At 50.4% G+C, this 13,381-nt stretch overlaps 1 protein-coding gene across 2 annotated transcripts in view; it reads left to right on the top strand.

Annotated features, from left to right (window-relative positions):
• Positions 1–13,381, top strand: part of SORL1 (sortilin related receptor 1) — a 153,432-nt gene that overhangs the window by 33,734 nt on the left and 106,317 nt on the right. For both annotated transcript variants that reach the window (XM_053928621.2, XM_053928620.2), the window contains exons 4-6: positions 1,660–1,821; positions 3,374–3,441; positions 8,587–8,767. In XM_053928621.2, coding sequence (XP_053784596.1) covers positions 1,660–1,821; positions 3,374–3,441; positions 8,587–8,767 — 411 coding nt within the window. The remainder of the gene's footprint in view (positions 1–1,659; positions 1,822–3,373; positions 3,442–8,586; positions 8,768–13,381) is intronic.

Here is a 13,381-nt window from a genome sequence, read left to right as displayed (position 1 = left end):
ATTGTTGGAGACAGAGGAAAGGAAGGAGAAAGAAGGGAGAGATACATCGTATGTGTTGCCTTTCACACGCCCCCTACTGGGGACCTGTCCCGCAACCCTAACATGTGCCCTGGCTTGGAATCGAACCGGCGTCCCTTTGGTTCGCAGGGTGGCACTCCATCCACGGAGCCACACCAGCCAGGGTTAGAATAGCTTTTCTTTCCAAACATTTAGTACGTTTTAGAGGTAGTTTTACTCAGGCTTCTATGGAGATTAGAGTTTTACCTTATATGATGTGGAGGAAACACAAGAGGAAGAGCACACAGAACATCTTCCCGGGAAGTTTACTGTGCAGATTTGGGGAGAGAGAGTGCAGAGGAAACGGGATAAGAACATGTGAAAGCAGCATGTGAACAAGGGCGGAGTGCTGGGGCCCGGAGGATCCGGAGCTGGAGGTTGATCTGGGTCAGGTGGAATCAGTTAGGGAAAGTGTTGTGGGCTGATTCCTCTGGGTTGTTCATTGGGAGGATCTCAGCGGCTCGGTCCCCCTTGCTCTAGTTTCTGGTTCACAGAGCCCCCCAGGCCTGCTCCCCGCCCCCGCTCGTTGTCCTTCTGGGAGCGGGGACTGTCGTCAAGACCTCTGGGTGCTCTCAAGGCCTGCCGTCACTGTGCCTTCCAGCCTCATTTTCTGATTATCTCCCTCAGGCTCTCGAGAGCTGTCATCACACCTGTGCTGTGTTCTTTCCTCCTCTGTTTCCAAACGCAAACTGCACTTGGAGCGTTCTTTCCCTGGCAGTCTCGCCTGCCTGCCGTTTCTGGCCTCCCAAACCATGGCTTGTGTGTAGTCTTTGCTTTCATAGGACTGACCGGGGCTTCTCATTTGATCTCACTGTCCCTCGAACTGTAGTTTTCGGTGGACACGCCTCTGCCCACCTCAGATCCGCAGCTACTGTGGGGGAGGGATGCTGTGTTTTCACTGCCGCCCCCCAAGTGCATGTTTGGTAGACTGAGCTGCCTCCACCCTGTCCCCTCAGAAACTCTTTAGTAGTCACTCTCTAGCCAAACTTGTTCTAAGTCGCCACTCAGCAGTGTGGATGCAAAATGAGGTGAGGCTCTTGCTGGACAGAGCTGCTTCCTGCTGCGCTAGGGCCCGAGGCCGCCGGCCCAGGGGCTGCCCAGTCGCCTGGTGTAGTGGGGAGGGCGGGAAGCTAATTTTCCTCAGTGGGTGTGGCTTTAGGGATTTTCCTGGAGAGCACATCAGAAGATGTACAGCAGTCTCTCTGTGCGGCAGCCTGGGGAATAGGACTTCTGTGTCCCGGTGTTCAGTAGCCACCCTTCCACGGCGACCAAGTGACTCCCCAGGGAGTGAGCCCAGCTAAGTCATTTGAGAGTAAAAATTGGCTTGACCAACTTCTGACCTGGCTCTTCTGGACAAGGTCTGGCTCCCCGTCAGCCCACCCTGCAGCAGCACCCCCTCCACTGGGCCGTCTGTCGTGTGTACGCCGGCATTGGTTCATTGCTGACAGATGATGAGAGCGCTGCATGGGCAACCTGCTGGGCCCTTGCTGGCCCCTCACTGGCGCGGCTGGCCCCTGCGTGTGCATGCGTGCTGACACGGTGTGAAGGGCTTGAGTGGCCCGGGCCAGGTCCTGCTCTGAGCTCACCGCCTCTCTCTTGCAGTACATCTTTGTAGATGCGTATGCTCAGTACCTCTGGATCACGTTCGACTTCTGCAGCACCATCGCAGGCTTTTCCAGCCCCTTCCGGGCAGCTGATCTCCTTCTGCACAGCAAGGCCTCTAACCTCCTCCTGGGCTATGACAGGTCTCACCCCAACAAGCAGGTAAGAGAGCTTCTGGAACTCGGTCAGGTGGGTGCCTGGAGGTTTCTGTTCCGCTCCGTCTGTGTGGACTTTGTGTCCTTTGCATGACCTCCTCCTGGCCCCCCGCCCCCTTCTGTCTCAGGCTCACCCTTTCTAGCTGTTTCACTTCCCATGGCTCAGGAAAAATTCGTCCTCTCGCTCTTTCAGCCTGCATCCCAGCCAGAGGGCAGCATGTAGCACTTGGCAGGTCCTGTTCTTTGAACGGGGTGTGCTTTTTGGTGCAGATGCACCTTTGTTAGGCTCTGGAGATGGGTCAGAGCCCTGCCGGGACCTGTCGCCTTTCCGTTGTACCCTTTCTGTCCTCTGCCCTAGCCATGCTGCCGTTGCCTACCATTTATTCGAATTTACCATTACCATTAATACTCTTTTTGTGTGCGTGGGCATAAAATGTAAATGTGTGTACTTTCCTCCTTAATCCAAATCTGAAGGAAAGGTGAGTGATAGAGAGACAGAGCCTTAGTGGATTTACACGTCAGGGGAAGAAACTTGCCGAGTCAAGAATATTGATGTGGCCCTGGCCAGTGTGGCTCAGTTGGTTGGAGTGTTGTCCTGTAAACCAAGGGGTCACAGGTTCAATTCCTGCTCGGGGCACATGCCTGGGTGCAGGCTGGGTCCCTGGTTGGGGTGCATGCAAGAGGCAACCGATCGATGTTTCTCTCTCACATTGATGTTTGTCTTGCTCTCTTTCTCTCTCTCCCCCTCTCTCTGAAATCAATGAGCATGTCCTTGGGCGAGGATTAAAAACAATATATATTGTTCTTGTGCAATCCTGTGAAACCTCTAGATCCTGCAGGGTTGGATTTATGATGAGTTTTGGATGGCTTTGCTCAGAGTAACCTTGGAACATTGGCTTTTCTTTGCAGGTCGTTTAGCCAACACATGATCTGTTCACCTTCACATGCCTGAGGGAGTAACCTGAGTGTGGGCGGGGGCAGTTTACCGGGGAGGGTGGATTGTTGTTATGTTTGGCCTCCTGCTTCTTAACACAGGGAAAGAGGGGCCCCCAGGAAATGTCTTTGGAAGTTAAGGGACTTTGGCAGGTTAGTCACTCTTAGCCACACCCCGTGTATTCATTCGATTCTCTGATACTTCTCGGTTCTGTACGTGGTCAGTGTCCTCGCCATTCAACTTTGACCACGTGGCCATTGTCATTTCTAAGGACACTTTCACTTTCTCAGGTGAGAAGTACCAAGTATAGTCCTTTTGTGTTTACCATCAGCCAGGGCCTAGTCCGAGTGAAACATAATTTCTGATCATCTGTAAGCGGAGGACAAGTCACAGTCATCTTTCCTTCCAGCTTCTGTCGAGACCATAGTAACTAGCAAACCACGGGGTGCGGGTCTGGTCTTGCCTCCCGCCCTTGCTTGCCTCGGCGGTCAGGGTGCCTCGGGGTGCCGGTCCTCCCAGACCGCATGCTGCTTAAGGGGGGCCTTCAGTGGGTGTGTGGCAGTGCTGGTCAGACTGGGCGTGGTTCTCACACGGTGACCACTTTTCCTTGCTTTGGCCTTCGCAGCTGTGGAAGTCGGATGATTTCGGCCAGACCTGGATCATGATTCAGGAACATGTGAAGTCCTTCTCGTGGTAAGTCGTGTCATCTGGGAAATGTGAATTGTAGTATCTCCTTTTCTCCGTTCCAGCTCTTTCACAGAGGCCGAGCCTACCCTCACCTGGGGTGTGCAGCATTTGGTTCCAGAAGCACATTTCCCAGACCTGGGAACTAGACCTGTGAGGGTAGCAGGTGCACTGGAGTGGATGAGGAAGGGAGGTTCTTGGTGATAGGGGTGCAGAGCTTTTGCAGTTTCAGTCCACCAGGGAACCGGGGAATCTTAAAGCTGTAGCATGTGTGAGACTTTGTAAAGACCTTCAGTTTTACCGGAAGTGGGGATTTTCCTCTGCGTAAAATCAATTCATTGGTTCATTCATAACATATTGATTTGAACATCTGCTGAACATAAAACATGCTAAATATGCTTTAGGGTATATGAAGTCGACTCATTCGTGGATAGAGTTAGTGAGGAGATTGCAGGAGGTGAGGAAAGACATTTGTGCATACAGCACACTTGATGGAAGCTGAGCCGTCACCGGCACAGTGTGAGGAGGCAGAGGAGGGACGTGTTCTTTGCAGAGGGTGGGGCGTCAACAGCAGGCCGGGTGCGTGCAGCTGGGTGCAGGTGTACGGGGACAGAGTGGCCCAGAGTGGAGATGTGGCAGTGTGCTTGGGTGCAGTGTGTTGGGTGAAGTTTGGGAAGGCCTGTTACTATCAGAATCTGTAGTGCTCAAGAAAGGAATTTGGATTGAATTCTGAAAGCAGTGGGGAGCCATTGTAGCGTTTTGAGAAGGAAAGTGAGTGAAATCAACAGAGCTTTTTCAAGTACAGTTGTTTCTTGTCCTAGTTGCCTCTGATCTTTTACTATTACAGGGACATAGTATGTAACCGTGAATACATGAGTTTGTACATGTGCCAGCGAGTGTGTAGAACAGATTCCCGGGAGCAGGCTTGCTGGTCAGCGGGTCACTCGTAGCAAACTTGATGTCTCCCAAATTAACTCTTGGTCTTCACCATCACAAATCAGATCTAACTGCTTTCGGTTTCTAGTTGCTCAGTGTCAAAACTTTGGGTCCTCGTGGACCCCACGTTTGCTTCAGGCTTCACATTCAGGCCGTCAGGAGCCGCTGTCGGCCCCACCCGCAGTGCAGACCCAGGGCACACTGCTCAGCTACTGCTGCTCCCCAAGCCCCCACTGGTGCCCGCCGGTCCTCCCACTGGCCTTTCTGCCTCCACTCTGGCCCTAGTTCTCAGCACAGAGCTGCACTGATCCTGTTAAAAGCAGGTCAGATCGTGTTGTTCCTCTGCTTTGACCCCTTTAACATACGCATCATCATCTCTCAGATTAAATGCCAGGGTACGTTCCTGCTAGAAGCACTTTGTACTCGTTATTTTCTCTGCCTGAAATGCTCTTACTAAAGATACAGTTTCTCCTTCCTTCCTTACCTCATTCAAGTCTGCTCAAATAACCGCCCTAAATGAGGTCTACCTAAGGATCCTATGAAATTGCAACTGATCTGCCATTCACAATCCGCTGAACCTGACCTACCCATTTTTTGCATAGCACTTACCACATGTTAATATGCTATTATTATGCTTATTATTTGTCTTTCTCTTTTACTTATTTTTTTTAAAAAGATTGTATTTGTTTATATTTAGAGAGGGGGAAGGGCAGGGAAGGGGAGAGGGAAACATTGGTACGTGGTTGCCTCTCCTTCGCCCCCAACTGGGGACCTGGCTCGCAACCCGGGCATGTGCCCTGACTGGGAATCAGACCGGCAACCCTTTGGTTCCCAGGCCAGCGCTCAGTCCACTGACCACACCAGCCAGGCCTGCACTTTTCTTATTATGCATGATTTTGAACATCTTTTAACCTGTTCTAAGTTCATTTTTATGTCTTTTTTGTGACATCTGTTCATACCATTTCCCCTTTTTCTGTTGGATTTGTAGTTGTATTATTACTGGTTTCTAGGAGCTTGTATTATATTTGAGGTCAGTCCTTTGCGATATGAGATAGATTGAGTCTTTTATTTTCCAGTTTGTCATCTGCCTTTTGACTTGTAGTCCTCAGTAAAGGTAATGGCCCAGCAGGGGGGTGTTGGATACTGTCTGTGCTTTTTCATAGGCCTGTGGGAAGAGGAATGTCTTTGGGTTGGTGTTGCTTCCTAGGGGTTGAGGCTGGTGAGGATGGAAACTTGTAGCTGGTGTCTGCAGGCTCTGGGGGCTGCCTTCTCAGGAGGGCAGCTGTTTCTGGCCTGTTGTTTTCCTTGGGCAGAGGTTGAGGGTCCTAGTGGCATTAGAACCGTGATCTCATTCCAGGGCAGCCTCTACCCAGTTGTACTAGACGAGATTTCTTCTTCCTTCTGCTTTATTTGAATTTTATTTTTTTCTATTTTTAATATTTTAAAATATTTTTAAACATATTATAAAATATTTTATTTTTAAAAATATTTTATTTGTTTATTTTTAGAGAGAGGGGAAGGGAGGAAGAAAGAGAAGGAGAGAAACATCGATGTGTGAGAGAAACATTGATTGGTTGCCTCTTGCATGTCCTGACCAACTGGGGACTGAACCCTCAGTTCAGGCAGGTGCCCTGACCTGGAATGGAACCTCTGACCTTTCACTTTGCCGGATGATGCCCAGCCAGCTCAGCCACACCAGACAGGGTGTCTTTTGCTCTATTTGAATTTTAAAGGGACGAATTGCTCTTTTACTTGTTTGGGGAACCATATATTAAGAGGGCAAACCAGCTGGATTACTAAGAAAAGTTACTTCATATTTGGGAATTAGTATGTTGTGCCTTCTGCCTCCATTCAGATGTGCAGCTATTTTAGGGGAAAGGACTGGCTTATTTTAGATAATTACTGGTGTGGTGTCAGGGAATTTCAAGCAATTTGGGGGATTTTCCCTGAGGACCCTCCGTTGTAACTGAGAGTGTAATCTGGCCCCTCAGAGAATAACCCACACACTGTTGTTCAACAACACTTGTCAGCCTAGCAGCAGCAGGGGAGTGGAAACCCATGATTTGTTGTTGTTCAGAGCTGGAGGTCGGCAAGTCCAGACGGGGGAGAGCTTTGGCGGAGGGGCCCCAGGCTGCCCAGTGGAGGTCCCTGAAGGATGGTAAGGGGGGCCAGTGAGAGCCAGGGGGGCAGGTGAGGTCTGGCAAGGCTTGGAATTTGCAAATGAGGGCAAAGAGAAAGGGAAGTACACATGAGTGAATGTAAGAAGTGGAAGGCTAGCAACTGCCAAGCACCCAGAACTCGTAGGGGGAGTGGCTCTCGGAAATGGGAGGCCTGAGTCTGAGGACACAGTTGGATTGGGATGAAAGTCAGGGCTCCGTTTCAGACCTTGGCTGCTGCTTTTGGCTAAGGAGGAATAGTAGAGGTGAGCTCTCAAATCTGATTAAAGGTTCCTTCCTCTCTGCCTTTTTAAAAATATCCAGCAGCCTCATTTTAATTTGCATATCGTGTAGAGGAGAGGAAGTGCTTTAATCGGTACTTCTAATTCTGGAAAAGAAGAGAACGTGCTACTGTTCCCCCCACACTTGCTCACTGAGCATCGGATGATGACATTGTCCCCAGGTTAGGCCCAAGGCTCCTGCTTTCTCCAGTGCCTTGTTAAGACTCCAGGTTGTTGGGCCAAAGTCTTCATCCCTCACTGTGAGAAGAGGCTCTTTTATTTTTCTACTCTTAGCTTCCTTTCTCTTTCTTCCTCCTTTTCTCTCTTCTTTTCATTTATTTTTTCTTTCCTTTTGTTTCCCTTCCCTTCTTTTCCCTTCCTTTCCCTTCTTTTTTCTTAGAATGTGCTCTTGGTAGCACATCTTGAAGGAATTTTATATCGTATTTTCATTATCCTGAGAGCTATTGTGCAAAGGATGGAACTTTCCAAAGACCTCTGCCTTTCCTTGGGCCATAGCTGCGTCCTCATCCTCTTGATTTTTAAGTTAATTTTCCTCCTGGGGGTGGTCCGCCTGGCCTTGGTGTTCTTATGAGTGTCAGGAACCTGGGGCAGGTGAGCTGTCCTCTCAGCTGCTGTGTGGGGTGCATCTGGGGGGAGGGGCAGCAGTTCAGAGATCTCCTCCCAGGTGGTTTGATCTCATCACGCTACAGTTTTCCCTTTGGAATCGTCTCTGTACTTACGGCCCATAGAGCCAGTGCAGCAGGGATCTGTGCAGGTGGGTGGGAGCCCTGCCAGATGAGAAGGGACATAGATAGGACATGGGTTTCAAAGGCCTCTGCACTGTCTAGGAAGCTCAGACAAAGTATGGTGAACAACATAGTAAGTTTTGACGTCATACATTCAGTGTAGGATAATATAATAAGAAGCTCTACTGTATAAAGAAAGGAGACTGATTCAGAATCCACCCAACCAAAGCAGTTTTTTACCTTTGTCTGAAACTCACATAAAGCTCATTAAAAAGACTTGAAATTGAATGCTATAGAGATACATTGCCAGTGCTGGAAGAGGGAAGAGAGCGTTAGGGGAAGGCCTCCTGGGGGAGGGCGATGTGAACTTGGCCCCAGAAGATGAGCAGGATTCAGAGGTGCAGGCCAGCATGAATGGCGAAGGGACCCTGCAGAGGGGTGTAGCACTGGCCGAAGCACAGGGGAGGAAATGAACCTGCGTTCGTGAGGAGATCAGTATGTGCAAGAAGGAGCTTGTGAAAGGGGCTCACAGGACGGGAATTAGCACTGGATGGATCTTGGTTGCCCAGATCCGTGACAACAGCAACAGCCCCGAGCAGACAGAGAGAAAAGGGCTCATTATGGCTCCTCGTGTGGTTTCCTCTGTTCTCAGAACGCAGCACCTTGGAAAACACTCTCCTTCCTCCAAGGTTCCTCACTGTGAGGCCAGAAACCTGCCGACAGCCTCAAGCAGGACCTACTGATTCGAAAACATTGCGTATTTTACTTTTCCTTCTTTCCACCCTACAGAGGCTGGTCGGAGCTTGCTCTGAGGGGAAACCCAGGATGCTCTGAAAACAACAGTAACATAGAATGCCTGACAGATGGCAGCTCCTTTCCCTTTGCACTGAGCTGAGGAGCTACCACAGAGAGTTGGCAGCACATAGTGATCCCAGCATGCACCCTGAGTTCTAGCTGGTTGTCTTCCCCTGGCAGAACCTCCTTGCCCCCAGGGATCAGACTTGGAAAAGATGGTAACAGCTGTTTTTCTTTCAGGGGAATTGATCCCTATGACAAGCCAAACACCGTCTACATCGAACGGCATGAACCCTCTGGTTACTCCACCGTTTTCCGAAGTACAGACTTCTTCCAGTCCCGGGAGAACCAGGAAGTGGTCCTTGAGGAAGTGCGAGACTTTCAGCTTCGGGACAAGTACATGTTTGCTACAAAGGTGGTGGTGAGTTTAAGGAGCTAAGAATTAAACTCCTTGGTGTTTCCTTTCTGAGGCTTGGCGTTCTGTGATCATGCAGGGAGTTCACATAAGCAGGCCCGGTCGCCGGGCCTGGGGGAGTGTGACAGGGTGCCACCACAGGCCCCCTGGGAGGTCCAGGGCTGCAGAAGCTTGGACTCGCCCTCGGAGTATCTCTAGGCTCTAGGGACCTGGTTGTTTCCATGCATTCTTGACAAACACATTCCTTTGAAATCCCAATGAAAAGAACTCAGAAGGGAGGGATGGGGCTCAGTAGTGTTTTTCATTAACTCCACTGCCTGATTTCCTTTCAATTTAGGCCAATTTCATTGTGAATTTTGACCCCATGTTAACTTATGTGGCTCACAGAATGTGCAGTTGTTGGCCAGTGGGAGTCAGTTCTCCAAGAAAAGCAGTCGTTGGGCTTCTAGCTTAAATCTCAGCCTCTGGGAAAATTTTCCCCTTGATTTCATGGGTGGGAGCCAGATGCTGAAATGAAGAGCTTGCTCATTGAAAACCAGGGTTGTTGATTATTTAATAGGACTTGCCTTGCAAAGGTATCACATGGTAAGTGGCAACCTCACTGCCCGGTGCAAGGGAGAGAACCAGGCCTGGTCGGAGCAGGTGGGACGGCTATCCTGGTGTTACAGAATGGACCCGGGGGCTATGGGTCCCTCTGTCACTGGAGTCTTTGCCCGCTGCCAGGGAATTGGAATTATGGCTCTCAATGCCAGAGTTTGGTGAAAAGGAAAGAAACTATTCAAAAGTTATACAGACTTAGAGTAATGACTTAATGTCTTCATTAAAATCACAAAGTCCCTTAAAACACCCACAAACACACACAGTCTTTCCTTCCCCCTTTGCCCTGGCAGGCCAGTCTTGGGTACCGTGTCTGAGGGAAAGAAAAACAGTCTGCAGCTCACTTCTCCTGGCTCCTCTGAGTCATCCGTGCACGGCCGGCAGGCCTCCCGCAGTTCCCAGCACCATCAGCTGCGTCGCCAGGACCTCCAGTTCTTAATCCAAGTCCACATGGCACCTTCTCAGGCCCCCCAGCGAGAGCCCTTTCACCCCTTTCCTTCCCTGCAAGGTCTCACATTGTTCCCATCCCTAGGCCTGCATTGTCTCTCCTGTTTTCTAAGCCGTGTGGTAAAGGGGTCCTGAAAACCACGTGGTTAGCCCCCGCATGGATGCTGTGCCTGGGTTTAAACCCCTGTGGGAATCTTCCTCTGCACCCCCATTTCTGATTCCTCCCACAATTGGCTACACCTGCCAGCACTCCCGTATTTTTCCAGCCTTTCTTAGCTGCCATAGTAAGTCCAGGCAGGCATGGCCTTGTGGCGTGGAGTGAACTGTCTCCAAGCTCTCACGCAGGCTCTGTATCCAGGGGGAGCTGCCTTCCAGTTATGTCATGGGTCCAAGTCACTCCCATCTCCCTGGCTCAAAGCATGGCCAATGCTACTTAACATATCTATGAAGCTAGCCAGCTGTTATAAATATATAAAATGACCGTTTTTTGCAGTTATTTGCAAAACTGTTGATATGCAAAATAACTTTCAATGGCCCTGCTCCATGTGTCCCATCCCCCAGTTCATACTTGTAGGGGTGGGGATAGCCTGTATATTTCCTGGACACCCCGAGTTCTGGACTGTGTTTCTAATCCTTCGTTTGAGGGAGGCCCTGGGGGTGCACCCCGTTACACTGGGGACTGTGAGCCAGTGGACCTAGTGGACCTCAGGGCCTGCGAAGACCTGGTCGCTATGAGGCTGCTCTGCTTCCCCATCACTGTTAACCTGAGGGACGGAAACGAGATGTCCTATTTCCATCCAGGTTCTTGTTTCTGTGACTGGCAGCTGGCCAGGCAGAAACAGGTCAACCCCTTTGGAGTTCTGGGGTGTAGAGAGGGCCTCCCCAGTGGGGAAACCAGGGTGGAAGGCTGGAATGAGGAGTGAAGATGCGGGGGGCCTGAGACTGGAGGTTCCCCACAGCATACCAGATGGAGTGGTTTTTCAACCACTTTCTTCTGCCAGGCTGGGCCCTTGAGTCGCTCCCTGGACGTCCCTTCCTGCCCTGCCTGTTGGTCTCTCTCTCTTTCTCTCTCTCTCTCTCTCTCTCTCTCTCTCTCTCTCTCTCTCTCTCTCTCTCTCTCTCTCTCTCACACACACACACACACACACACACAGAGCAGCAGAAGAACACAAGTCCTTGCGCCTTCCGGGGCGGCAGGGATGGGGGTCGGGGAGCAGGGATGACCGAAGAGGTGAGGAGGTGAAGGCAGAACCTCTTGACCTCCAGGTGGGCAGGCCTGAGCTCCTGCACCATCTTGAAACCAGAAAAAAACCCCTGGCATTTGTGCTGTCACATACTGAACCCAATAAGCAGAGACAGGGATTGAATCTTTATGGGCGATTTATTCAGATGGCTGGTGATCTGAGAAGATGGCGAGTTCATACCCTAATGGACCATCTTAAATTCCATTTTAAAATGGCCCTTTTTACAAGGAGAACAAAGTGTAGGTAAGGGGTTTGGAATTCAGTGAAAAGCTAATTGGATTAAAAAAAACTCCTGCAGTATTCTCCCCCTAGGTGGTGGCCTTTAGCTGTGTCCTGTGTGGTGGTCGTGTCCCCCCGGAGCACAATGGCTCAGATACCGTCTTGATTGCTTGTAGTCCTCCTGAGGCACACAGGTAGAACTGCTTGTGGTCTCCTGGAGTGAGGGCAGGTCATACCTTCAGTTCCTGGAACAATAGCTTTTTTTTTTTTTTTTTTTTAATCTCTATTAGCAAATAGCTAAGCTTATTAGCTATTGCTTAAACTAAAATTTTCCAACTCTTGGGTCCCCGGTCAACCTCTGAGTTTTCAGGGTTCATAGGTCTTTTCTGTTTTAGTTTATTGGGTCTAGAATTTTTGGTATGATTTTAATTTCTTTCCCTTCCTCCATCCCTCCCTTCCAAAAGGAGGGAGAGGAGATGGAGAGAGAGAAACCTTGTGGTTCCGTTTAATGATGCATTCATCGGTTGGTTCTTGTATGTATGTGCTCTGTCCAGGGATTGAACCCACAACCTGTGTGCACTGGAATGCTGCTCTAACCAGCTGAGCTACCTGGCCAGGGCTATTTTTAATTTCTTAATATTAAGGCACAGGGACTGATGCCCAGATTTATCCTGACAGAGTCAGGAATGGTGTGGAGAGCAGTTGCACACTTCTCTTTGTTGTTTCTGCCTCTCACACTTGAGGGTCTAAGTTGTATGACAGGTGGAGCTTTCTGTGCCCTCCACTTTCACCTAACAGCTGTGCCTGTGGCCTGGACGCAGCTGAGGTGCAGAGAGCCCAAGGTGGGTTCTCGCTGTCCCTGGCCGTGGTAGGTCAGGCGCAGTGTCCGTAGTGGGCATCACCGGCGCAGTCCCAGCATGGTGCGCAGTGCGTGGTACGTGCTGATGTGTAGTAGAGTTAAATGAACGTCATCCTTGCCCGCCTAATTTAGAAAGCATGGGCTAGGCGGTTTCTGGGGAGGTTGAGAGGTTATGAAAATGGTGCACTCTCAGCTCTCTGTGTGGCTGACTTATTTATGGCAGAACCGGAGCCATGGGTTGGCCTCTTCCCTCGACACCTACAGGCGCAGCCAGATCCTGAGGTGAGCTGGGCCAGCACCTGGCGCTGGTTCTCAGTTATGGTCTGAGGAGCACCTGCAGCCACGTCCCACTCGTGCCCTCCTTACAAAGGCGGGCTGTACTGCCCGGGTGCATTTTTTTCCCTCTGCACATCCCCAGGATACTTAAGAATTTTTCAAATTTGAGAAACTCTTCTCTGAGGTCTTCTACATGCAGAAGCTTCTAATAATAGTCAATTATATTATCAAAGAAACATTTCTCAATGGATGGAGAGAAGAAACCCAGCTGGTGGTGGATAAAATGGGTGTTTCCCCCTGTCCATTACACTAGGCTAGTGAGCCGTAAGGATAAATGTCGGCCTCGGCCTCGAGGGGCTGAGCCATCGGTAGGAGTGTTCAGGCCTGCAGCTATGACTGACTTCTTTTCTGGGCCCTCAGGCTGTCTGGATTTAGGGAAATTGGAATGACTTTAGTGTTAAGTGGATTTGAATCAAAGTAGGGCAGTCTAGGAACTAATTGCAGAACCAAGGAAAATTGGTTTTGGGCCGTTATCTCTCTCTGCTGTTTCCATTGCGGTGAATAATGAGGTTCTCCGCCCGTGAGTCTGTAAGCCCGTCTGGGTTCTGGACCGGAGCCCGTACCCAAGTGTTCCAGATGCCTCGGTGCCTGTTGGCCTGGCTCCTACGTTGAATGTCCTTGTGATCCGATGCACTTTCATTTTTCTAACCCGAGTTTAATTTTTATTCCTTCATTTTGACATGACGCTCCCCTGTGTTAACAGTCCCCGTTGCGACGATGGGGCCACGAAAGCGAGGATGCGCCCTCGAGCGCAGTGGCAGCTGAGAGGCTCTCTGCCCTCTGCGGCCTCACCACTGGCGTGTGCCCCGAAAGCCAGGCTTGGACTTTCCCTTGCACCGGTGTTCACCAGCAGGCAAACGCCTGGTGTGAGGGCTTTGTGGAGTGTCCGTCCCGTCTGACAGGCTGCAGCCGCCCCTG

The sequence above is a fragment of the Desmodus rotundus genome, chromosome 7, assembly GCF_022682495.2.
Source record: "Desmodus rotundus isolate HL8 chromosome 7, HLdesRot8A.1, whole genome shotgun sequence".
Taxonomy (NCBI): Eukaryota; Metazoa; Chordata; class Mammalia; order Chiroptera; family Phyllostomidae; genus Desmodus; species Desmodus rotundus.
The sequence above is the reverse complement of the archived record's forward strand: the minus strand, read 5'-3'. Positions and strand labels throughout refer to the sequence as shown.